Below are 26,906 nucleotides of genomic sequence, written 5' to 3'. Positions count from 1 at the left end.
AGGAAGAAGACTAAAATAATTATTCAGAATACTTCCAATGGTCATTGCATTGACAAAATTGTCAAATAAGTATCTATATCTGTAGAGTAAGGTAACTATAACATATTTAGTATTCAACTCACTACGTCATCTTGTCATTGAATTCAATATTCCACCAATTTCAATTCTAGAAATTACTGGAATATTGCAACTAATTCGAATAAAACTAATAGGATGATAATCAATGCCCAATATATAATCAATTGACCTGCTTTAATCAATATTAATTGGTAAACTGGTCTTAAAGTCAATCGTACCTAATATCGTCCAGTACGTCTTCTTGATATTATTTAAAGCCTTAAAGATCAAATTCTATAAAGAAGGTACTGACTGCTACAATGGAACTAAAACTATTATAAAAGGTGTGATCAGTTCAGAATATATGACAATTACGGAGTCTTTGATGAATTGTTCCGATTTATATTATTGATTAGAGTTGCCAGTGGTTATTTTGATAAGTTGGTTGGAGAATTGTTTAAAAAGGAACCTTGAATAATGAATACCAATTGGAACAGCAAGAAGTTTGATGACTTCTCGAAGGAATCTCTTTACAAAGTTTTGAACAGTCTAAACTATAATGAAATTGTACTTGTTGTACAACAGAATATATTTACTTCATTAAATTCATTGTTTACTTTCACTGAATTAACCGAGAATACAAGTGTGACTAAAATAGTGACGATTGGGGATCAATTGGAAACCGATATTAAAGATATATTATCTAGTTCACCTAACATGAATCCTGTGTTCTTAATAGATGTTAGATTAGAATTAAGTTTACCTACCCAATTGTATGAATTTTTCAAATTATACCATTTACCAGATATAAAAGTGATATTCACTAGTTGGGATACTCAAAGAACCAACGATTTATTGAATCTACAAGTGGATAAGCAATTAAGAGTTTCTCATTTTATTCATTCACAGATTGAGAGTGCAACCCCTAACTCGGAAATTACATTGCTACCTTGGAATGTTGTCCCCATGCCATATATCGACGCAGATGTACTGAATTGCAATCTCCTATATAACTACAATGGAATGAATATGTATTACCCAAAAATGGTGTCAATGGAATCAGCAACAAGAAATATTCTAATTGACAATATGGCAAATTCATTGCAATCGCTTCTAAAGAATACAAACACAGTCATCACACAATCAGTTGCGATTGGTGAAGAATCTAAAAAACTGGTACACTTATTAAAAAGAAGAATTGAAGGTAGAAGAAGCTCTGATGAAAAATTTGAGGTTGAAACTATGTATAATGAAAACAAAAATGCCATCAAAACTGATTTGATTGTGGTAGAAAGATCTATAGACCCTTTAACTCCATTACTAACTCAGCTGACTTATGCGGGTATACTTGATGATTTATACGATTTAGGAGCTGATGAAAAACTGAAAGACAAGGATATTGCTTTAAAATTTAGAGTAGATGATATTTGGGAAAAGTTGAAATTTTTGAACTTTGGTGCATTAGGTCCACGTTTGAATCAAATGGCAAAAGACCTACAAAATAAATACGATTCTAGACACAATGCTGATAGTATCGGTGAAATAAAACAATTTGTTGATTCATTGGGTTCTTTACAAGAACGACAGAGATTATTGAAGCTCCATACCACTTTATCGTCTGATGTTTTACATGAAGTGGAAAATAATGATTCTTTACAATTTAATAAAATTCTTGATTTAGAGCAAAATCTGCTTCTAGACAATATTGATTATTCTACAAGTTTAGATATTATTTTGGGTTTGATTTATGAAGAAGAAATTGACAGCGATAAATTAATTCGAGTCATTTGTATATTTTCATTGTGCAGAAACGGTATAAAGGATAAAGACTACGACACAATAAAAAAAGAGCTAATCGAATCTTTTGGGATAGAGATATGTTTTCAGCTTGAAAGACTAGCATATGCCGGTTTATTCATCAACAAATCTATGTTTGTAAGTTTCCAAAAAGAAAAAAAATCATTCAATCAAATAAACGATATTACATTAGTATGGAACAAAGAATATAAATACATTTCAAAATGGTTAGATACATTACCTGAGGAAGATTCTGATAATTCGGAGAACCACAATGTTCCTACAAATCCAAAAGAGGCCACCTTTGCCTATTGTGGGGTGATTCCATTATTATATCGATTAATTCAATCATTATACGATAGATCTATCATGAGTAAACACTTTGCAGCTCAACAACCATTTATTATATCTGCTCAACCTGATCTTTCCATGACAGAAGATTTATATGAACAGATTTTTGGGAATGCAAAAATCGCAGAATCAATAATATGGAACATGGATACAAAAATTACTGCCATTAAAAGCCCAGTTCTGCAGAAGATGAACTTCCATAATAATGATAAAGTATTGATAACATTTCTCGGTGGTATTACCTTAAGTGAAATTGCCGTTTTAAAGTTCCTACAGGAAAAATTGAAGGCAAAAAATGTTAATAAAAGGTTTATCATAATTAGCGATGGAATCATCAATGGTACGAGAATAATCAATGGTAATTATTATAGAACCAGTAAGTAATCATGTATGTAATTTTATCAATATTAGGTGACAAATTCTGGGGAGAAAACCAAATATTATCTATGTTTTCTTATTTTATTTCCTGAAGGATTAGAGCTGCTTGATGTAGTACGATTATTGGAAAATTTGCTAAGTGCTTGTTGTGACGTCGAACTTCTTCTGACTGAAGGTATATTTGACTGGGTTTGAAAAAAATCTCTAACATTAACCGCTCTACTACTTCTCATATGGTCAATAAGGGCACCGTGACTTGCCTGAGAATAATTCGAAGAAGATGCATTAGTTACAGTATTATTTCTCTTTACAACTCTTAATTTCTCTAAAGCATTAGGAAACTGAGTCTTACTCTGCACGGGCAGCTTTGAACTACTCAACTCTCTAGTTATTGTTTGAGAAGAATTCTTCTTATTACTTGAACTTGAGTCATCATCTGTAAAATTTCCGATATGAGTAGAGTCAGCTACTATTTGCGAGTTCGGATTATTATATGATTTCTTTAAATTCGAATTTTTTTTCAATTTTCTAACAAACGCTTGCTCCAGTTCGTTTTCATCATCCAGTGTCAAGTCAACAGTTGCTGGTGGATCAGGAAGATGATTTTTCATATTTGAAAAAATCGAGTTCCCATTTCTTTCTGACGCCGACGACATACTCGACACCCTATCACTTTTAAAATGCTGTTTCGAAGTGAAAAAGGGAGTATCCCTCTTCTGATAAGTTCTCAACTGTAACTCAAGCTCGGAGATCTTGGTCTTCAATTTAGGAATAGAATCCAACTCATTTTTAGCTTGAAACAATAGCTGTCTCTGCTTGGCACATTTAGCCTGCAAGGTCACCACATGATCCTGGTAAAACCTACATTGATTAACCAACCCTGTCATCTGAAATTGAGAAACATTATATAGAGTCTCCAAAGTCTGCTCAATTGGTTGGAAAAAAACCGTGATATCCGGCGGCAACGGTCTAGCATCAGAGAGCACCACTACAGAAACATCACCAGCAGAACACAACGTGCAATTCCTACCCAGCTTCGAATCCCAATGCTGAGAGCAAAGGATATGAGCACATGAAGTCAAAAACAAAGGATCCTCCTTTGAACTCCTCCGATGACAAACACCACAATATACAAACAACTGATCAAACGTCCCCATTTCAATAAAACCCCCCAAACAACGTTTCCTGACCTTCTTATCACTCCTTCCCTCAGCTCCCAATCCAATCCAATCCAGAGTTGAGGAAAGATATTATCTTCAATCTCTGTGAACCATCTCCCTTTTATACTCGTCACTGTTTGTTCCCGGGTTCTCTCCCCTTAAAATGAAAAAATTAGCAAATAGCCGCCGAGATCAGATCAGATCAGATCCGCCAGCCTATATAAAAAGGGCAATAGGCAAAAGGGAATATGGTGGATATATATGAGATGCATATCGTATGGAGGGGATCGAACAAGTAAACTAGATATGTTGGTAGTCTTAGACATATCTGTTTCGTTGGTTGGATGGATATCCGTTAATTTGCTGTTTTCATTGCCAGAACGTTTATATATTTTTAATATTAACTATATACAAAGGGACACTTTGACTGACGAGAGATGCACAGACCAATTTCGATGGCAGCATCAGTGCCAGTGTTCAAAGTACTTAAATAAATATTTGTAATTGTTTTCCTAGCTTCAAGTCTGAATGGAAGAGAGGACAAAGTGGTGTAAACATATTAAAAAAAAAAATATTTTGCTGACTTAAAAATCCACCTGAGTTCCCATGAGACTCACTGCTGTTGACAGGTATCTTGTAACTCCTTTTCTAGATTCTGGAAGTTTGGATCGTTACCGTCTATTTCCAACAGATCGTTCAGTTCTGGTGCGTTGGTAGTGTTATTTAAGGAATTATTAACCGGCGAATTGCCCAATTGTTCCAAGGCATCTAGTAAATCGGTCAATTGTTGTCTGTCCTTCTCGTTGTTGTATTCTGGTGCTTCGTAGATTTGTATTATCTGACCAATGATGCCGTACTGCTTTTTGAATCTAGTGTGGTCTTCTTCTGAATAGGTTTCATCGGCTGTAGTGTTATCTTCAAACCATTTGGTATACTCCGAATGGGTTTCTTTCAAAGGTTCATATAGGACCTCCTTGCTGGACATCTGGTTTAAAAGACCCAAGATCGTGTCGTCCAAATTCCCATCAGGAGCTACATCAGACATCCCTGACAACAACTGACTAATCAAATCATCGCTATTGTTCATATTTTTCTTTTCGTCACGAAGTTTGTCGTCAACTTTAGTACCATTCTCTTTGATCTTGTTCAAAGTATTAGCGACAATATCCTTGAACTCATTAGACTTCTCCCCATTATCACTTTTACTCTTGACATCTGTCTGAGCACTCTTGCCCAACATGCCCATCAACTCTCTAAAATTCTCTGCAATTTCACTATTTTCACCTGCACCTTCACCTTCACCTTCAGCACCCCCGTTTTTCATCAAATTCTGAAACTCACTCTCTAACTCACTCATCATAGCCTTCACCTCATCATCACCATCCTCCATTACAGATTCGTTTGGATCACCACTAGGTTCTCCACCTCCAACAGCATTTTCCAGCTTGCTTGGATCTTCATCCAAAAGATCATCTAAATCATCATACTCGTGATCACTCATATCTCCGTTTCTAGTACTTTAAAACCTAACTAAACCTACTAGAAATAAATAAATCAATACAAAATCAACCTTTGTATATAGTAAGCCTTGATTCCTTGCCCTTCTTATACCAAAAATTTCATCAAAACTTGTTCATTTGATTCAATCATCCTCACTTTTATTTCAATTTAAGGCAAGTTCTGAAATTTCGTCTCTTTAAAGCTTTAATTTGGTAATGGAAATAAGAAAATATTGAAAAAACATGAAACTTTTAAAAGATACAAGTTTTGGATGATTTCTGTTGGGAAAAGAGGTTAGAAAGGAGAACTAGAGGGTCATCGAAGTATTTTATCATGAGTAGTTTGTGTTTGCAACGTTTGCAAGAAGAAAGGTACGTTAAATTTTGGTTAAATTTGGTTTAGATTTGATTCTAGCATGCATACTAACTAATATACAAAACAAAAACTTTATTATTGTTCTTGTTATTATTGTTATTATTGTTGTTTATGTCGATGGTAATGATAACGATGGTAATGATGATGATGATATTGATGGTTATTTTTATTGGATAGGAAGAAATGGAGGAAAGATCATCCTTTTGGGTTTTTCGCTAAACCTCTGAAGAAGCCTGATGGATCCATGGATTTACAAAGATGGGAGGCTGGTATTCCAGGTAGGACTGGTACTCTATGGGCAGAAGGTGTTTATCCGATTACTATTGAATACCCTGATGAATATCCATCAAAACCGCCAAAAGTCATGTTTCCTAAAGGGTTTTATCATCCTAATGTGTATCCTTCAGGGACTATATGTTTGAGTATTCTGAATGAGGAACAAGACTGGAGACCTGCTATTACGCTAAAGCAAATTGTGTTGGGTGTTCAAGACTTATTGGATTCTCCAAATCCAAACTCTCCTGCTCAGGAACCTGCTTGGAGAGCCTTCTCAAGAAATAAATCTGAGTACGAAAAGAAGGTTTCCTCTCAGGCCAAGCAATACACAAAATAAGGATCGGTTGCATAGATGAAAGGATTTTAAAAAGTTTATTTTATTTGATTTGCCGATTCTAACTTTAACTTTAACTTCCACTTTCACTTTCACTTCCAATTCCAGTTTTACTTTTATTTCGAGTTGAAATATACCTTCTATCGTACTTATTTTATATATATAAATTTATGTACTTGTAACAATATAGTAAACTATTATACAATGCAGTGGTTTACTCCTCTATTATATTAATTTATTGACCTTTTTCACTGGCCTTGTAATGTATGAAGCTGTCCAATGTGTTAAAACAGACATTACATTTTTCTTTTAACTCTGGTTCTTTATTTTTATCGACTAATTTGAACATCTTTCTCAAATTTGGAACCACTTCTTCTTTTAATACTTTCAGGAATCCTTCTTGGACAAACACAGGTTCGTCGTAATCAAATTGTCCATCACAGTATATTTCGAAAAACATATTAGATATGTCAACTAACAGTGATTGTGGTGTCTTTGGAGATATCAGTTGTGATAAGAAAAATTTACCAATTGCTTGATTTATCGAAACTTGTCCTTGGAATGTAGCATAAGCACTCAATACATCACAACATCTTTGTCTTAATTCAAGATGGTCCTCGCTGTCCATAATTTTAGCAGCATTGTTATAATCTTCAATTACAGCATTGACAAAACTTAAATTGTTAGATAATTGTAAGAATTGTAAATATTTCAACTGATCTTCATGTAATGAGACAGTTTTCAATAGGGCCCATATTACACTATATCTACCCATCTTGATACCCAAATCAGAGGCTTGGATGTCTGTTAGACCGGAAATGAATTGTACTAATTCGGTAGAAGACTTCTCTGATTCGAAAAGATCGACACCCAATGTAATGTATAACCATAGTAAATTATTCCAGGCAATCAATATACGAGAAGTGAATTCTGCAGATAATGCTTGGAAAATGTTTGGTAAGATGACTGTTAATAGATCTATCAGTTGATCTGGTAGTTGTTTATTATTTTTTTCTTCATATAATGAAGCAAGAATCTCAGTTGATGCAGTTATTAAATCAATGGCAATTTCTATACTCTGATATCTCATCATTGCTAAGTTACGTCTCTTGGTGTAATCTTTAATTTTAGAGGCAACTTTACTGTCATCTGCTTTCATCAATTGTTCATCTGCTTCAGCGGTGATCGACAAATCTGATTTAACAGTGGCCAAATCGATGTCATTAATCGAGTTTTGGATAGAACGGACAATTTCATTGATGTTTTCTGGCGTGATATCCATATCTAAAAATTGTAAATAGATACCTTGGATTAGCACTTTTGTCAATTCGTTAAAGTGAGGGTCATTCATCAATTCTGGTAAAGTCTTGACAAAAACTGATAATTTTGAATCATTTGTCACATTAGTTATGAATGAAAATGATTCAGAACTGAAATCATAAATCAAATCAAGAATTGTATTGAATAAGTTAATAGGCAAATTTTGGTAGCCAAAATCCAATAAGGTTGAAATGAACTTGAATATTTTTGATAGTTTTTCGGATTCCAATACTTCGTTAAGAATGTCATCTGAACCATTGCACAATGCTACCAACAGACTCAACAAGTTATCAGCTAAATCTGATACCATTCTTTTTGACTCAGTGGTGGATTTATTTTGTGCATCTTTTATCGCAGTTAATGAAGTTTCAACTTTTTCGAAGCCACTTACAATACTCAACCAAATGTTAGATCTCCATAAGTAAGTAGACACATCATAACCTTCTTCTAGAGCAATGTTTCTCAGGAGACCATAAGCTTCTACAACAATTTCTGCATCATTATCAGTAAGTAAATTGCTTAATATGATATGAACCAATTTTTCCTTTAACATTAACTTTCTCATATGAGGGTCCTCACATAACACAGTGATTGATTGTAAAGCCATCGATCTATCATTTGGGACAGCACAAGTTAATTTTTGTAATAAAGGTAGAATCTTTTTAGTAACAGTAGCATTATCTTTCTTATTATTATTGTTCTTATTACCCTGTAGAGGGTTAGCTCTATTAGCAGAAGTTCTTGATCTTTTCTTAGATTTACCCATTATTGTAGAGATGAAGACAGATTAATACCTCTCCGGGTGGTGGAATCTTTAGAATAGTAACCAATTGTACAACAAGGTCTTCAAATCTAATAGTTCTTATAGTCTGCGATGAGATGAGATGAGATGAGCTACTTAAAAATTTTGCCAGTTCTAGTTGAAGAAAAAAGATATTGATCACGTGGATCAAGATCAGGTAATCACGAGAAACGGTTAGCGTTTGAGATGATGCATTATATAAAGTTGTAAATATTAGTAGGCATAAAGGATTGTAATTGATATTATATAAATGATTATGATCATGAAAGGTTTAACAACAACCTTCGACTATGAATCGTATTGATGAGGGTGACTGGGAATATTTAAAATGTATTCAATGTGTTAATAATACAATGGTTTCCGTTGATGAACAGGTTCACATGAACATTTGTAATTACATACTGTATCAAAGTTTACCATTTCTCTACATATAAACTACTGACATACCTACAATATCTATACTAATACTAATATCCTTTCAAGACAGAGGATATGAATATAAACAAGAGAAAGAGAGTGGAAGAGAAAGAAAAATGTAGACTGAATTTCGACATCCCAAGTTCATCGCTAAATAGCACACAAACAACGGACTTCCTGTCATGTCCTTATTATAATATATTAATCTTGGAAACTGGTGACACCGTAATCAGGCGACACTGGCAATTAACTACTGTTAGCATACAGATCAGTCAACTGTGGCATTGTCTCCGTGCTTATAATTTTTGATTCACCCTTTTTAAATAATAAAACAAAAGTTAAAAACAAATACCAAACAATAAAACCATCTTTAAAAAGTGTTGTGTAAATGATCAAAACTCTTCAATCTGAAATGAAAAGCTTTTATAGTGCGAGAAAGGATCATTGATTTTGGTCGGGTAACTTAATATCTAACTTCATATAGGGCAAGCGAAATATACATATACAGAACAAAAGAGAAAAGAGAGATGAGATAGCATCTCATATGATGGTAGAATCGGTTGTTCAGAAAAGGATAGTTTTTCAGATGTTGATCGATGCTAGATATTCTGGTAGTGATTGTTGTAGTCCATGCCATCTCGATACAATCAACGTTGTAGTGTTATAAACTCTATCGTAATCTCTAGTATTGTCCAGATATACACGTCGTATATAATTACTTTTTAAACAATTGTTTTTTCTATTTTTGATATTTCCTGATTCGGACACTGCGCTTTTCTTTTCCTCAGCTCGAAAATATTTTTTCAGCTTTCAAGCTCATCTCATCGATTAAAAAAAAGATTCATATGAGAATAGTAACTAATATAACTGTAAATATGATTTTGAAACTAGATTTATATGCCCTATTGGTGGTTCATCTAGTTTCTAATCAGTAGTGTATTTAATCTTCCACCGATAAGCCATGGCTCATTCTCATAGATCTGCCGCCAAAAGGGGCCATAAGGGTTTCAAATCCAAGCATGCTTCCAAAGGTGAAATCAAAAGAAGATATAAAGGTAAAGTTGAAAAAGATGTTAAAAAAGGTAAAACTATTAAAGGTGTCTCTAGATTAGATAGGAAAAATAATATTAGACAGGTCCGTTTAAAGAAAATTGCAGATTCTTTAGAGATAAGGAAATTGTTCGATGGGGCTAATGGTGCTGAAAAAATTATTACTGTCATACCATTGGCTTCTGATGTTCTACCTACTGATATTTTAGCCCAATTGTTGCAATCATTTGCAGACGATATTACGCCAGAACAACAAGAAAGCTTAGCAACTTCTCCTTCCATTACCAACGTACATATTAAAAATTTCAAATCCAATTTAAAATTTATTATTCCTGATATGAGTAATTTCTTGAATATTTTAGACTGTGCCAAAGTTGCTGATTTTGTTGTATTTGGTTTAAGTGGTGTCTCTGAAATTGATCAAGAATTCGGTGAGCAAATTATTAGAGCTTTGGAATTGCAAGGTATCTCTTCTTATATCGGTGTAGTTACTAATTTATCAAAAGTTCATCCAAAGGAAAAGTTTCAATTGGATGTTAAACAATCTTTGGAATCTTTCTTCAAGCATTTCTTTCCTAACCAAGATCGTATTTATAATTTAGAAAAACCATCCGAAGCTTCAAATGCTTTAAGACTATTATGTCAAAGATATCCACGTTCTGTAGGTTGGAGAGATAATAGAGGTTATTTGATTGCTGACAATATCGAATTCCAAGATACCGACAACTCAAATGGTTCAGAAATGGTAAACTTAACTGTAGAAGGTACTGTTCGTGGTACTGGTTTCGATGTTGGCAGATTGGTGCATATCCCAGGATTAGGTGATTTCCAATTAAATGGTATTGAAAAATTAAGTAGCTCAATGAGGAAGAAAAAGGTTAACCCAAAGACTGATGATGTATTGAATGACTTAGATAATGATTTGAACAATAGGTTCTCCCCAGACGGAAATAGAGATACTCTAGAGGAATATGCTCCACAGGATCTAGAACTAGAACAATGGTCAGATGAGGAAGATTTCGAATATGATAACTTAACTGCTGCAAGATATGATGACCACGGGTTCTTACCAGGTAGAGAACAACAAGCAAGAAAGATCAAAGTTCCAAAGGGGACTTCTGACTATCAAGCCAAATGGTATTTAGATGATGTCGTCGAAGTTAGTGATACTGAAGAAGTCGAAGATAATATTGATGAACAGGATTTAATGGATGAAGAAATAGAAATGGATGAAGAAGACAATATGGATGAAAATGTTGACGAGATACCTGATGATGAAGATACTCAAACCGAAGCCGCTGAGGAAATGTTTGAAGATTTATCTCCAGAAGAAGAAGAACGTCAATGGCAAGAATATAGATCATTGGAATCAGAAGATAGAGAATTCCCTGATGAAGTTGAATTAATGCCAACTGAATCTGGTGTTGATCGTTTAAAAAGATACAGAGGTTTAAAGAACTTACACAATTGTATTTGGAACTACGATGAAAAGGATCCACTTTGCCCACCAGAATACAAACGTTTATTAAGGATTGGTGATTACAAGAATGTCAGAAACAGAATCTTAAAGGAAAATAAAAAGAATGTACAAGTCATTTCTGGTGATCGCGTTAAATTATACATTAATTTCCCAAAACATTTACTTGAAAAAGTAACTGATCCAAAACAAATTTTATTCCCAGTTTATGGATTATTACTGCATGAACATAAGAACGCTATGGTCAACTTTTCTATTCAAAGATGGGAAGAATATGAAGAACCTGTTCCATCAAAGGAACCAATTGTCGTTCAATATGGTGTTAGGAGATATGTCATCCAACCATTATACTCCTCTGCATCAAACACTCCAAACAACGTTCACAAGTACGAAAGATTCTTACATCAAAATACCGTTTCCATTGCTACCTGTATGGCACCAGTGGATTTCACTCAATCTCCAGCAATTTTCTTCAAGCCAAATGCTAACGATCCAAAGGGTATAGAATTAATTGGTTCTGGTACATTCTTGAATGCTGACCATACAAGAGTGCTGGCCAAGAGAGCAGTCTTGACTGGCCATCCATTCAGATTTCATAAAAAGGTTGTCACCGTACGTTACATGTTCTTTAACCCAGAAGATGTCGAATGGTTCAAATCTATTCCATTGTTCACTAAGACTGGTAGATCAGGTTTCATCAAGGAAAGTTTGGGTACCCATGGTTACTTCAAAGCTACATTCGATGGTAAACTATCTGCACAAGATGTTGTCGCTATGTCGTTGTTCAAACGTATGTGGCCAATGACATCCTTGCCATGGAACGGTGAACAACAATAATTTTAATAATAAGTTAATCAATTCAATCCATCTACAACAAAAAATCAATACCACAAATCAAAGGTAGTGTATTGAAGGGGATATAATTAAAATTACCTTCGATAGACAGTGATATATATTAGAATAATTCCAGTATATAGATAGATCAACCTGTACAATAAGCATGTAATATCACAATCATCTTTTATTAGAATAGGTAACGTTCTTGGCCTACTAATAGTGGTAAGGTAAATATCCAACACGGTCACATGACTTTGCTGATATTCTGAATTAACAGAAGATAAGAGAAGCCATCAAAAGTATAAATATAGGCAAATCAAAAAAATAAAATAAAAATACAATTTAAGCATCTCCATATCTAGGTGCTAGAACATCAAATAGTATGTTATCCAATCATCTTGGGAAAGTGTGGACACTAATGGTAAGGCTAAATATCGTGAATATTAATCGCATCGCGTCACATTTATTATAATCTATAAGACAAAAGATTGTAATACAAAATCAAGATATGAAACGTTAAATTATATTAACTGATAATCATTGATTAATGTATATCACTAATTGGAATAGATAAATGAATAATCACATATAATGTCAAAAGATACATCATGTGGAAATTAGCTGTCACATGACAGAATTACCCTGCTTTTACAATAAATAAGTTCAAAATTATAGTGTTTGATAATCATTATTAACGACATATTAAAAAAATTTTAATGCTATTGATCTTTAGCTGAGTTCATGACAAGAATAAAATCGATGAGCTTCAAGATAGAAGGCATATATATTATATATATTAAATATAATGACTTGTTGAATCATTGATTAAATTTATATAATAGGGGTATTTTATAGATACATTTTAATTTCTAATACTGTAAAAGTGGTGTGACCAAATATCTGTTAATCAAATGCGTAATTTGATTACTTTAAATAGTGGTAAACTAGTTCCTACTGCTAGTTTAGCAGCGGAACTCGATCAACCTTTTGAATTAATTGACAGTATATTCGACACTTTGACAGATAGCATAACATGCGTTTTAGCAGATATGTCTCTAGGTCAACTAGAGGTTCAACAGTTTATGAAAGACGGTACCAAAAATGTATTGGCTTCTTTTAGTATTCAAACATTTGATGATAAAATTTTATCATTTGCACATTTTGCTGATTATAATCAATTGGTATTTGTATTACGTAGTGGTGATATCATCACTGCTACTTATGATGCACAGACCTATGATCCTCAAATGACAGTAGTCGAAATTGTAGGATCAATCGAAACTGGCTTAGAGGCAGCCGCTTGGTCTCCAGATGAAGAAACTCTAGCTATGTTTACGACTGAAAAGACAATTGTTTTACTATCTAAAATGTTTGAACCAATTTCAGAATATACTTTAGTAGATGAAGACTTAAAGATGTCTAAACATGTTAATGTGGGTTGGGGTAAAAAGGAAACTCAATTCAGAGGTAAAGGTGTACGTGCAATGGAAAGAGAAGCGTTAGCAAGTTTAAAGGCATCCGGTTTAGTAGGCAATGAATTAAGAGATCCAACAATGCCATATGCCGTAGATTCTGGTATCATTTCCGATTTAGATAACCGTGAAATTAGTATTTCATGGAGAGGAGATTGTGAATATTTCGTGGTGAGTTCAATTGAAACAGTTAGTGATCCAAGTGAAGATTCCAATAACTTAGAAAGAAGAGTTTTAAGAGTATTCACAAGAGACGGTGCCTTAGATAGTGCTTCTGAGCCAGTAGATTATATGGAGAACAACTTGAGTTGGAAACCCCAGGGTTCTTTAATTGCCTCTATCCAACGTAAAGATTTTAATACTGAAGAAGAATCGTTAGAATTGATATTCTTTGAAAGAAATGGTTTAAGACATGGTGAGTTTAGTACTAGACTTCCACCTAACGAAAAGGTAAGGCAATTGTGTTGGAATAATAACTCTGAAGTATTGACAATAGTTCTGAATGATAGAATCCAATTATGGACAACCAAAAATTATCATTGGTACTTAAAGCAAGAAATTTATGGTGAAAATATCCAATTTGCTAAATGGCATCCTGAAAAGGACTTCAGTTTGATGTACGGTAACTCTAACTCATTAAATATTGTCGATTTTGCATTTAAAATGATCCAAGGTCCAACATTAGAGCCATTCGACAATGGCACAACTCTGGTAATTGACGGTAACACTATTAACATTACCCCATTAGCTGTTGCCAATGTCCCTCCTCCAATGTCATTCAGAGACTTCGAAACGCCTTCAAATGTCATCGATGCTGCTGTTAATTTATGCAATGAAGTATATGCTGCGTTGAATAAAGATTTTGTATACATCGCATCAGTTTCAAGCTTTGAAGATATGAAAAAAGGAAAACATCCAGATATTAAATGTGAATATTCAAAACTTGAATTTGCAAATGAAAATGATACCTTACGTCAGGTTGCATTTATTAATGATTCCGTAATTGCAGTTTTATTCGACTCCAACAATGTTTCTAATATTGCGTTAATAGAAGTTCAAGATGCCTCTCAACCTTTAGTAATTAATGTAATCCCAATAATGGGAAAGGTCGTTCTTATTAGAAGCTCTTTTGATTACAATCATTTAGTCTATGAAACAAGAGATGGTACTGTAATGCAATTAGATTTTGAAGGAAACTCGGAAATAATAACCAAGTTTCCTCAATTATCTAGAGATTTCAGAGTTAAAAGAGTTCATAATTCACAATCATTAGATGATAACCAATGGAGTACATCAAGTTCGGAGTTAGTTGCATTTGGTTTAACAAGCAATGGTAAACTTTATGCAAATGATGTTCTAATAAGCTCTGCTGTGACATCTATTGAAATTACTGATTCTATGTTGTTGTTTACAACTGCTCACCACAACTTACAATTTGTTCATTTAAACAGCACCAGTTTTAAACCATTACCTTTAGTCGAAAACAACATTATTGATGAAAGAATTCGTGCAATTGAAAGAGGTTCTATTTTGGTTTCTGTCATTCCATCTAAATCTGCAGTTGTTCTACAAGCTAGCCGTGGTAACTTAGAAACAATTTATCCAAGAATCATGGTCTTATCCGAAGTTCGTAAAGATATTCTAGCTAAAAAGTATAAGGATGCTTTTATTTGTTGTCGTACAAACAGAATCAATTTAGATATTCTTCACGACTATGATCCTGAATTGTTTTATCAAAACTTAGAACTATTCATCAATCAAATTGAAAAAGTTGACTACTTAGATTTGTTCATTTCTTGTTTAATCGAAGAAGATGTTACAAAAACAAAATACAAAGAAACTTTGTCACTATCAATTGATGAAGCTTATGAAGTAGCTCCACCACCTCCAACTGAAATGCAATTGTATATGAAGAAGAAAATGTTTGATCCATCTACATCAAAAGTTAACAAGATTTGCAAAGCAATGTTAGAAGTTCTATTGAGTAAGCCAGAATATAAGAAGAAATATCTTCAATCTATCCTAACTGCATATGCTTCTCAAAATCCATTACAATTAGAAGATGCCTTGAAGTTGATTAGTGGATTGGAAGATGCTGATGAAAAAGATAATAGTGTTACCTATTTGTGTTTCTTACAAGATGTCAATTTAGTTTACAAAGTAGCTTTATCTTTGTATGATATAAAGTTGTCATTATCTATTGCTCAAAAATCACAAATGGATCCACGTGAATACCTACCATTTTTACAGAATCTATTTGAACAAGAGCCTTTACGTTGTCAGTTTATTATAGATGATTACCTGAAGAATTTTGAAAAGGCTCTACGTGATTTAATTGAAATCAACAAAGATGGAGCCACAGTTTCTGACGAACTAATTGAATATATTAAAGCGCATGATTTATATAAGCCTGCTTTGGCTGAATATAGACATAATACTGAAAAGCAAAATTATATTTACGCAATTTTTGCCAAAAGTTTGTCATCTCAACAAGAGTACATTGAAGCTGGTATTATATATGAAATGTTAGGAGACTATAAAGAGGCTTTAAATGCTTATGTATTAGGCAAGAAATGGCGTGAAGCTTTGACATTAGCAACCCAACATTTCCCATCTTTGGTTGACGAAACAGCTAATGATTTGATTTCCTCATTATCATTCGATCATAAATATGTTGATGTAGCAGAAATTTACTTACAATTTTTGGACAATGTCGAAGAAAGTATGACAAACTACTGCAAAGCTTATCATTATGATACTGCAACATTGATAGCTGCAAAATATAACCGTATTGAACTCATAGAAAAGGTTGTAGACTCTGGTTTGGGTGATGGTTTTGCAGTTGTTGCTGAATTGTTAGCCGACTGTAAGGGACAAGTAAATTCCCAATTGAAGAGATTGAGAGATTTGAGAACCAAAAAAGAAGAAGATCCTTATAGTTTCTATGGTGAAGAGACAGAACAAGCAGATGATGTTTCTATAGCTCCTTCCGAAACCTCTACCAAAGAATCTTTCTTCACCAGATATACCGGTAAAACCAGTGGTACTGCAAAGACAGGTGCTTCAAGACGTTCTTCTAAAAACAAGCGTCGTGAAGAACGTAAGCGTGCTCGTGGTAAGAAAGGTACTATATATGAAGAAGAATATTTAGTCAAATCTATTGGAAGATTAATTGAAAGAGTTGAACAAACTACTCCAGATGCAGTGAGATTAATTGCTGGTCTTTGTAGAAGAAACATGAGGGAACAGGCATATCAAATTCAAAAGAATGTTGTTGAATTACTAGATATGCTAAAGAAGAACGTTGTTGAGATATATACAATTAGTGAAAAAGATAGAGAAAGAGTAAATGATAATGGTGAAATCTATTATTTACCTGAAATTCCAGCACCTGAGATTAAAGATTTCCCAAAAAATAAGACAATTGATTACTGAAAGGTGTAATTGTCCTGTTTTTTTTTTACTCTTATTACTCAATTGTGTATTCATTATATTTCATTGTCGTCATTTCATTACTGCGGAAGTAAACATTTACATGTAAATTTAAATTTATAAAACTATTTATCAGTCCTTGAAGCATATAAACCATCTGTATAATAGTTATTTTCAACTTTTTTTTCATGTTGTAGAATTATTTTTTCAAAGCTTAGAAATGCTCCCTTTAAAGCATAGGTAACTGCTTCTTTTTTAGATTTACTATAGCTCTCTCCCTTGAATGGAGTTGTAGCAATTCTATTACTAGTTTGTATTGTGTTTGTTCCATCTTTTAAAGTCAATTTAATTTTTGCTTCTGATCGAACAGTGAATTTTGTTTCATATTTACTATCATTAATATCGCTAGTCGCCACTTCATTACATTCCAAAGCTTCTAAACCTAAAACTTCCATTTTCCAACCATCATAGCCGAATACTTCATTGGCAAATTGAGTCAAGACATGACCAGGCATTAATTGCACTAAATCTAATTTAGGATATCTACTATTATGATAAAATCTATATGAATATTTTTCAATTTTAGCCTGTAAACGCCCAATCCTCTGTACTGACCAATTACTGGCAGGTCTTCCATTCCAATCTTCACAGACATTGAATTCTCTAAGATCAATTCCAGGACCTGTTTTAAATTCAGTATTGGTGTATTCTATATTATGCATTGAGTAGGCACTCATTGTTTCCCGCTCTGTATTATTCTTTCTTCCCTCAACTTAAAGATAACGAGTTTCAAAAACTAATTGAAACTAATCAACTGTCCTTAATGAAATCCAAGAATAATTATTCTAAAGATTACATCGCTGTCACAGTGCACTTTATCCCCTCTTATCTCATCTCATCACTTAAATTAATCAATCTAATCTTCTAGATCCAAATTTGATACATTGATTTTTAGAAATTACCCGGATTTGGATATTTTGTTGGCAAGATCATCCAAATGAGTAAAAATATAAATACCAAACACAAACTTAAAGGAAAGTTGAACACTTCTTAAACAGCTTGAGATGAACTCCTAATTGAATAAATAGGACTCCAAGAAAAGGTAATATATTTGTAATACCTTCATTAACGTTTTTTTTGATTCAGGAAGTGAAATGGTTATTTAATGATTAGTGGAGAAGAAACCTAGTATAACCCTTTTATTTAAGTAAAATGTCACAATATGATACAGATGTCAGGTAAAGAGGTAGATCACTATTCAGTATTAAAATTTAAACAGCGTTTTAACATCAAGTGTGTTGTGCAGGGTTGATATTTTATTGGCGGGGATTTAGTGAACTTTTACCATGAAGAAAGTTGTATTCTTCAAGTATACAAGATCTTTTAGCCTGTGTGAGAGTATGAGAAACTAGAGAATTAATGTCTGGTTTATATTATAACACAGTTCATTCGTTATCACTATATCTTTAAAATAAGAACGCTGAGAAATCACAATTAGTGACTAATTTATTAAGAACAAATATTTATACATATTTTGCTAGTTTGCCGCTGAAATCACGTGTATTAAAATTTCACACTGGCTATTAGATTGTTTTGAAGGTAATATAATAAATTGTTGAAGAGCGTTGGTGAACTTACTTAAAGCAACGAGTGCTATAAAGCACATATGACACTACATCAGCTATATTGTTATTGGCTCTCAAAAAAAAGAATATTAATTATATATCATTTGTTATCCTCATCGAATTCCAGTTCTGTGATCACATGTAGAGTCATTCCACTACACATGTATATCATTGTTAACGATAATCAAAGTTAATTCTCTAATTAAGTTTTGTCTATTGTATTATTTTTTTTTGTTTTGGAATCGTGTTTGCAATAGCTTCATATTATTTAGGATACGATTTAAAAATTGGTATACAAATTCACAGTTTTAGCATTATAAGATAACAAAAAGTTAGGAAATATATTTCAATTTCAACAGCCAAGAAGAGATCAATTGCATAGAATATTCCCGATAATTAGTATTGATGGATTTGATTCAGGGGATTATTCAACCTCCAAGGGTTCAGACAGCGGATGAAACAATTCCAACATTGTGTGATCGTCTCGAAAATGGTACTCTAATTAGTGATAGAAGATCTGCTATCTTGGCATTGAAATCATTTAGCCGTGAATTCAGAGAAACTGTAATTGCTTCTGGTTTGAAAACTTTAATCAATACTTTAAAAAGAGACTCTATGGATGAAGATACTGTCAAAGCTATTTTAGAAACTTTGTTAATTCTTTTCATCAGAGGTGATGGTAATGATGATTTAACCAGAAACTGGATTTCTTTGCAATCTAGAATGCAAAATGGTAAATACCCTTCTCCATTGGTAATGAAGGAAGAAAAAGAGCATGTAGATCAATTTTCAATGTGGATAGCTGACGCTTTAACACAAAATGATGAAATGGTCCATTTACTTATAGATTTCTTAAATATTGAAAGCTTCCATATCAAATTGTATGCAACTCAACTTTTAGAGGCAGTAATTGCTACTAGACCTTCGAGATCTCGTGAAGCAATTACTTCATTACCAATTGGTGTTTCCTCGATGGTTTCCTTATTAGATGATATTCATGAGCCTATACGAGATGAAGCAGTCTTATTACTGATGGCAGTAGTAAATGATTCGCCTCATGTCCAAAAACTAGTAGCATTTGAGAATATTTTTGATAGATTATTTTCAATCATTCATGAAGAAGGTGGTTTGCGCGGTTCTTTGATTGTTAATGATTGTTTGTCTTTGATAAATAATATTTTAAAGTATAATAATTCTAATCAAAATTTATTTGTTGAAACTGGTAACTTGCCAAAATTAGCTTATCTATTAAGTGAACCTTTATCGGATACTGAAGAATTTTTTTGGAATGAACAAAGAATTAAAAACATTAACGCAGCACTGGATATTGTAAAGCTGACTGTAGAGCCAGGAAGCACAACGACAAGAAAACACCAAGATGCGCTACTAGATACAAAATTATTAATGGTAGTATTGCGGATAGCATTTCACTATAGCATTCCGAAAAAAGTCAGACCAAATGGTTTATTGACTGCCGCAGATATGATAAGGGATAATGAAATTGCTCAAACAGAATTTGGTAAAATAGATGTACCATTTTTTGATCCATCTTTACCACCAGACGTTACTCAAAAAGATGTTAAATTAGTTCCTGTTGTCGCATTATTATTGAATTGGGCCTTATACGCAAACTCTGTTCACACATTCACGACGAGGGCAGCATCTGTTGTACTGTTAAAATCATACCTAAATGGGAATCATGAATTGCAAACAGAATTTTTGGAGAGGCAAATTCGTTTATACAGTAATCCAACTGAAAATGATGAAGATGCTGTATTGTTACCAAATTTTAAATATAATATATTTGAGGCCATATTAGATTATGATCCGGACTTGAAGTTAAACCCATATAAAATTTACTTTTCTTCAGATATTTTTATGTTTTTCTTCGATCCTGAGAATGAGAACAGTTCAAAATATCGAGATATGGCTAGGGAGGTAAAAACTGGTGAAATTTCCGATGATGTGGATACACTCAAATCAATTCAAGGGATAAGCGAACTTTTATTAACCACATTGACCTCTGAAGATATTCGTATACCAATATCATATATATCTCTATTGATTTATTGGTTATATGGTGATTTCAATGCGGTAAATGATTTCTTAACTGACCGAGCAACTATACAATCATTACTATCATTTGCATATCAAATTCAAGGGGATGATATTACTGTAAAATGTCTGGTCAGTATGTTAATTGGTGTATCATATGAATTTTCTTCTAAAGATTCCCCGTATCCTAGAAAGCCTTATCATGAATTTATAACAAAAAGTATCGGTGTTGATAATTACTCATCTAGAATAAAGCAATTAAAGGATGATTCTCTCTTTTCAAAATTCGATCACGAAATCGATATTTTAAATCCAAATTTTGACGAATCTGGTTTACCCGAGATATACTTTACTTCATATTTCGTAGATCTCATCAAAACCAATTTTTATCGTTTGAAATCTGCATTATCTCATGATCCTGAACAAGAATCGATTGCGAAGATTTCATTTGAAACATTTGATGAACTACAAAGAGAATGTTCAAAACTTAAAGGTGAATTAAATGACATGTTTGTTTCAAAGGGGGATGTTATAAATGAACTAGAATTAAAGGTTGAAGAATTATCTAATAAAAGTAAAAATTCTATATCAGACTATGAATCAATAAAAAATGAATATGATATATTAAAGAATAATTATGAGGAAAAGGAGGGGGAATTTGAATCGGTTTCTAAAAAGCTAGATGAACTTTTAACTGAAAGAGAAAAATTAAATTCAGTAACATCTGAACAATTAAAAAAATTGGAACAGAATAAAAGCGATCTTGAAAAATGTAAACTTAATATTGAGAAGTTAGAAAACGAATTGAAAGAGGTAAAGGAAAGGAAAGACAATGCAGAGAATGGTGTAAATAAAATGAATAAAGAATTGTCAAATTTGAGCAAAGAAAAAGAGCAATTAAGAATTGAACAAGGTAAACTAGAAAAAAAAATACAAGAACAAATTTCGGTATATGAAGATTCAAAAATAAAATTCAACCAAGAATTAGAATCAACTGAAAAACAAATAACTGATCTGCAGTCTAATCTTGAATCTAAAAACACAGAATTGGACAATTTGAACAAAGAGAAGTCGGGGCTCATGAAAGAATTGACAGAATGGAAAGCAAAATTTAAGAGTCATGATGCATTGGTACCAAAGCTTACCGAAAAATTGAAATCATTGGCAAACAGTTATAAAGAATTACAAACAGAACGTGATAATTATTCCTCTCAATTAATTGAAATAAATAAAAACAAAACCTCCGAATTATCTTCGTTATCTGAGTCCATTAGTAATTTAAAAATAGAAAAAGACAAGATTTTAGATGAAAAATCTAAGTTGATAAATAAGGTTTCTGAGTTAGAGTCTCAAATTACAGAAAATTGCAAAATATTCGAAGAAGAAAAAGAAAAGTTGATATTATCTAAAGATGAACTTGAAGAGCTCGTAATAGATTTGAATGAACAATTGAAAGAGTTAGAAACACAGAAAGAAACCACTAGCAAAAATGCTGACGAACTTAATAAATCTATCGCAAACCTGAATACCCAACTTAAGCAAAAGGATTCAAAATTGATTGAACTTGAAGAGTTAGTGGAGGTGACAAAAAATAATCTAAATGATTCTGAGTCCCAAGTTTCTAATTTAATAGCTAAGATTTCTGAGCTTGATGAAGAGAATAAGAGCGTAAAATTAGAAGTTGAAAAATTAGAAAATGAAATAACCGAAATCAAGAATTCTCATAAATCTGCACAAAAGGAAACGGATACATTACAAACAAAGCTTGATGAAACTGAATTACTGCTTCAATCTTCTAAAGAAGAAATCTTGTCATTGAAAAATGAATATAGCTCAACCTTAAGTGATAAAGAGAATCTGGAAAATTCTGAAAAAAAATCTTCAGAAAAAATTGAAGAGTTAGAGAAGAATTTTTCAAATCTACAAGAACAGTTCGAAAATATAACTGCAGAAAATAAATCATTAAAAGAAGAATGTTCAGGTACTGAAGAAAAGTTTAAAGATGTAAATGAAAAACTCGATCAATATGGTGAAACGATATCTAGTCTTTCGGATGAAAAGGATAAACTAAATGGAATTATTGACGATAAAGAGAAAATAATTTCGAACCTCAATGAGAAGCTTGAAAGTATTTCGGAAGATATAGATATTATTGAAAAAGCCAAAAACTTGTTGGAAGAAAAATTAGCAACGATGACTTCAGAATTGAATGATAGCGAAAATGGTTCGTCAGAATTACGTTCTCTATATGATAGTTTAAAAATAGAATTTGAAGAACTTCAAAAGACTAATTCTGATAAATCTGCTAACTTGAAAGAACTTGAGAATAAACATACATCTTTAACTGAAACTCAAGAAATATTACTGGAAGATAAAAAGAAAATGGAATCTTCTATTAATGACTACGTTAAAATAAAAGACGATTTAGAAAAGGAAAAAGAGGATTTGCTAAATAAATACAATGTTCTAGAAGATAAAAAGGATAAACTAGAGATTATACTGGAAGAAAACAACAGTTCTATTAAAGTATTGGAGCATTCAATAGATGCCTTGAAAAAGGAAAATGAAATATACAAAAATGAAATTCATGATATGAAGCTTCAAATGGAATCATCTAATTCCGAATATAAAAATAAGGCTGGTGAACAGGAAAAGAAAATATCGCGGCTGAAAGAGGAATGTAATAAGCTGAAAAACTCTTACGAAGAAAAGATCGAAAAATTAGAAGTGGAATCAAAGAATTTAAGCTTAGGACATGATACTGAAAAGAAGCAATTTGAAGATAAGATAACATCGCTGAAGCAAGAGATAATCTCTATTGAAAAATCTAAGAAACAAGATGAAAAGGTTTTGAAAAATCAAAAGAATACTTTACAAAAAGAATTAGAAGAATTAAAAGATCAATTTACAAATTCAGAAAATGAATATATAAAGAAGTTGGATAATTTTCAGAATGAAATTAATAGTGTTAGGAAAGAAAAATTAGATATTGAAGCAGTACTGAACAGTAAAATAGAGACTTTGAAGGCAGATTTGTCTAAATCGGAAGAAAAATCTCTGATTTTAGAAAAAAGTAACAAGGAACATTTGATAAAAATGGAAGTTATACAAAAATCTTTAGAGAAACAGAACAAAGAATTAGATATCTTAGGAAATGAAAAGGATACTTTGACTATGAACCTAAATAATGAAATAAAAGGCTTAAAGGAGGAGATAAACAGTAAAGTTGATCAAATTGGAAACTTAAAAACTGAATTGAATACTGTCTCAGAGAATATGGAAGATATCCAGGTAAGATATGATCAACTGAAAGAAGAAAAGTCAGAAATATCTGATAAATTGATAGAATCAGAGGAAAAATTGAAAGAAAACTTCTCGAGTATTTCTGATCTAAATTCATCGGTTATATCATTAGAAGCAAGTATTATTTCAAAGGATGAAGAATACACTTTACTCAAGAAGGAATTTGAAGAAGTTAAGATTTCAAAACAAGAACTTGATAATCAAAAAGATAAATTACTTGAAGAATACAGCATTATGAAAAGAACTAATGAAAGTAAACTAAAAGATTTGAGAAATGAGTTGGATTCTAAAATTATTAAATTTGACAAAGAAAGGAAATTATTAAATGAAGGTTCTGATAATATAGCTCAAGAATATTCTGAGAAGGTTACGAGTTTAGAAGAGGAATTGAGAAATCAGAAAATATATTCTGATGACAAAATATCTGAATTGGAAGAAAATATTAAATCCAAAAATAATGCCCTGACAGAAAAATCGAATTTATTACAGAAAAGGCTAGAAGAAATCAAGGAATTGGAAAGCACGTTATCAAAATATAAAGCTGATCTAGAAGCCACGATGAAAAATTCTGATCTTAAAAATGATGAATTTGAGAATGTGTGTAAAGAATTATCAGTCAAAGAAAATGAAATTAAAAAAATTGAAGAGATATTATCTTCGAAAGAGGACCTTATTGCAGAAATTGAATCTCAAAAAGATAATTTAAAAGATGAGCTTAATGAAAAGTCATTATTGTTAGATAAGAAAGAGTCACAATTAGAGGCGTTCCAAGAAGATGTTGAAGTTCAAAAGGAAAATTTACAGAAAAAAATTACAGAGTACGATAATCTTCAAAAATTAATGTCACTGGATAATAAAAAACTAGTCAAATGCGAAAAACAAATTGAAGACTTGGAATTGAAGTTAGAATCGAGCTCGAACCATTTGAAGGAACAAGAAGGGAAATATGAAAAGTTGGAATTCGAGTCTGGTGAAAATAAGAAATTGATTTCAGAAAAGGATGAATTGATTCAAACATTACAATTAGATATATCTAATAATAAAGATGAAATTCAAAAACTATCAGATAAAATTTCAACCCTCCAAAACAATTCTGAAAATACAGAACTTACTTTAGAAGAAAAAGAAAAAATGGTAGATGAATTAAATTCAAAGTTACAAGAGAAAGAGGCACAAGTTGAAACTTTAGAGTTAGATCTAAATAAATTGAAAGAAACATTGGATAAGGAATTAGAAAGCTCATCTGAACTTCAAATTGCACATGATAATCTAAGAGATGAAAACATAATCCAGAAACAAAAGATAACCGAACTAAAAGTTAAAATTGATGACTCCGAGAAGGATTCGCAAGTTATAATAGATAATATGAAGGAAATGGAGGAAAATATAATGGATCTAAGAAATGATCTGTCCTCTAAAACAATACAAATTGAAAAAGTCAATGAAGATTTGTCATCCAAAAATTCAGAAATTGAACAGTTGAATAAGAAACTTGCTGAAAAATGTGCTGAATATGATTCTATTAAAAGTGAATTAGTTGCTTCTTCAAAATTGTCAGAATCAGAAAAAAATGATATGAAACAATTAAGTGATGAAATTAATGAATTAAAAGAACAACTTGAGTTGAAAAATGAAAACTTAAAGAAGGTTACCTCTGACTTACAGATTGCAAACAACACTTCAGATAAATACAATGATGAGCTTAAGGTAGCCAACAATACAATTCGTGAAATTGAATCAAAAATTCCTAATTTGCAAAAACAATTGGACTTGAAAGAAATTGAATATAACGATACATTATCTTCTAAAAAAGATTTAGATAAAAAACTTGATAACTTTTCAAAAGAGTCTGAAATATTATCAAAAGAAGTCAAATCCTTGAAGAAGGAGAAACTTGATCTAGAGAAGGAAAAGAATGATTTAATAGTTGAGTTGGATAAATACAAAAATGATATTATCGATTTAAACAATACACTGAAAGAAAATGAAAAGAACGGTTCTGAAGTTGAAACTGAAATAATTGGATTAAAGGATAAAATTGAATTCTATAAGCTTAATGTTAGCCAATTGAATGAAGAAAAGGGGAAATTAGAATCTGATATTAAAACATTGGTTGGTGAGAGGGATGATAAGTTAAAATCATCTCAATCTGAAATTATAGAGTTGACTAACAAATTAGAAAGCTTTAAAGACATATCTGTCGCATATGAAGAATCCAAGGTAGAATCTGATGGTCTTAAGAATAAACTTTCTGAAATTGAAAAATCGTTAGAAGAATCTAATGAAAATGTCGATTCGGCAAATAAGGAAATTTCAGACTTAAAAGTTATGAACGACAAATTACAATCGCATAATTTAGAACTAGAAGATAAATTTCAACAATTAAAGAATGATACAACAGAAACTAATAGGAAAATCCAAGACATTAATAAATTGAAAGAAGAAGAATCGAGCAAAGCTGAAGAAAAAATTCGTTCATTAACTGAGGAGATCGAAAAGCTAAAAAATGACTTCAAGAAAAATGAATCAAAAGCTCCTGATACTTCTGAAATTGATGATTTGATGCTGTTAGTTTCTGATTTGGATGAAAAGAATTCTAAATATAAGGCTAAATTGGAGGAATTGGGGGTTGAATTATCGTCCGATGAAGAAACAGAAAGTGATGATACAGATGAGGAAGAAGGTTAATTTTTACCTAATTGAATGAACCTTTATAATTTAAATCTTATTATCTTTTTATCAAAGTTAAATAAGCCAACATATGCTTATATATGTATGTATGTGTATGCGTATGTATCTATATGTGTGTAAATTGTGACATTTTAAATTTAGTTAGATGTAAAGAATAGTATATGTGTATTACACTTCCAAATTGCTTTTGTAGATCC

General features: G+C 32.0%; 9 protein-coding genes across 9 annotated transcripts; 5 read left to right on the top strand and 4 right to left on the bottom strand.

Annotated features, from left to right (window-relative positions):
- Window positions 1–534: 534 nt before the first annotated feature.
- VPS33 (tethering complex ATP-binding subunit VPS33) lies at window positions 535–2,589 on the top strand (the record flags this gene model as incomplete). The annotated part of the gene is made up of 1 exon (XM_001643408.1): window positions 535–2,589. One exon carries the CDS (start codon window positions 535–537, stop codon window positions 2,587–2,589), a length of 2,055 nt encoding a protein of 684 aa, XP_001643458.1.
- Window positions 2,590–2,645: 56 nt separating this feature from the next.
- CST9 (SUMO ligase CST9) lies at window positions 2,646–3,740 on the bottom strand (the record flags this gene model as incomplete). The annotated part of the gene is made up of 1 exon (XM_001643407.1): window positions 2,646–3,740. One exon carries the CDS (start codon window positions 3,738–3,740, stop codon window positions 2,646–2,648), a length of 1,095 nt encoding a protein of 364 aa, XP_001643457.1.
- A 616-nt stretch (window positions 3,741–4,356) lies between these two features.
- Window positions 4,357–5,244, bottom strand: PEX19 (Pex19p; the record flags this gene model as incomplete). Its single annotated transcript, XM_001643406.1, has 1 exon — window positions 4,357–5,244. One exon carries the CDS (start codon window positions 5,242–5,244, stop codon window positions 4,357–4,359), a length of 888 nt encoding a protein of 295 aa, XP_001643456.1.
- A 618-nt stretch (window positions 5,245–5,862) lies between these two features.
- Window positions 5,863–6,231, top strand: UBC9 (E2 SUMO-conjugating protein UBC9; the record flags this gene model as incomplete). The annotated part of the gene is made up of 1 exon (XM_001643405.1): window positions 5,863–6,231. One exon carries the CDS (start codon window positions 5,863–5,865, stop codon window positions 6,229–6,231), a length of 369 nt encoding a protein of 122 aa, XP_001643455.1.
- Window positions 6,232–6,463: 232 nt separating this feature from the next.
- SYO1 (Syo1p) lies at window positions 6,464–8,314 on the bottom strand (the record flags this gene model as incomplete). The annotated part of the gene is made up of 1 exon (XM_001643404.1): window positions 6,464–8,314. The coding sequence occupies one exon, from the start codon at window positions 8,312–8,314 to the stop codon at window positions 6,464–6,466; it is 1,851 nt and encodes a 616-aa protein (XP_001643454.1).
- Window positions 8,315–9,728: 1,414 nt separating this feature from the next.
- On the top strand, window positions 9,729–12,131 carry TSR1 (small subunit rRNA maturation protein TSR1; the record flags this gene model as incomplete). The annotated part of the gene is made up of 1 exon (XM_001643403.1): window positions 9,729–12,131. The coding sequence occupies one exon, from the start codon at window positions 9,729–9,731 to the stop codon at window positions 12,129–12,131; it is 2,403 nt and encodes an 800-aa protein (XP_001643453.1).
- A 911-nt stretch (window positions 12,132–13,042) lies between these two features.
- IKI3 (Elongator subunit IKI3) lies at window positions 13,043–17,038 on the top strand (the record flags this gene model as incomplete). The annotated part of the gene is made up of 1 exon (XM_001643402.1): window positions 13,043–17,038. The coding sequence occupies one exon, from the start codon at window positions 13,043–13,045 to the stop codon at window positions 17,036–17,038; it is 3,996 nt and encodes a 1,331-aa protein (XP_001643452.1).
- Window positions 17,039–17,160: 122 nt separating this feature from the next.
- Window positions 17,161–17,772, bottom strand: RAD59 (Rad59p; the record flags this gene model as incomplete). Its single annotated transcript, XM_001643401.1, has 1 exon — window positions 17,161–17,772. The coding sequence occupies one exon, from the start codon at window positions 17,770–17,772 to the stop codon at window positions 17,161–17,163; it is 612 nt and encodes a 203-aa protein (XP_001643451.1).
- Window positions 17,773–19,065: 1,293 nt separating this feature from the next.
- Window positions 19,066–26,706, top strand: USO1 (Uso1p; the record flags this gene model as incomplete). The annotated part of the gene is made up of 1 exon (XM_001643400.1): window positions 19,066–26,706. One exon carries the CDS (start codon window positions 19,066–19,068, stop codon window positions 26,704–26,706), a length of 7,641 nt encoding a protein of 2,546 aa, XP_001643450.1.
- Window positions 26,707–26,906: the final 200 nt, after the last annotated feature.

The sequence above is a fragment of the Vanderwaltozyma polyspora genome, genomic scaffold, assembly GCF_000150035.1.
Source record: "Vanderwaltozyma polyspora DSM 70294 KpolScaffold483 genomic scaffold, whole genome shotgun sequence".
NCBI lineage: Eukaryota > Fungi > Ascomycota > Saccharomycetes > Saccharomycetales > Saccharomycetaceae > Vanderwaltozyma > Vanderwaltozyma polyspora.
This window is presented reverse-complemented; position numbering and strand designations above follow the sequence as displayed.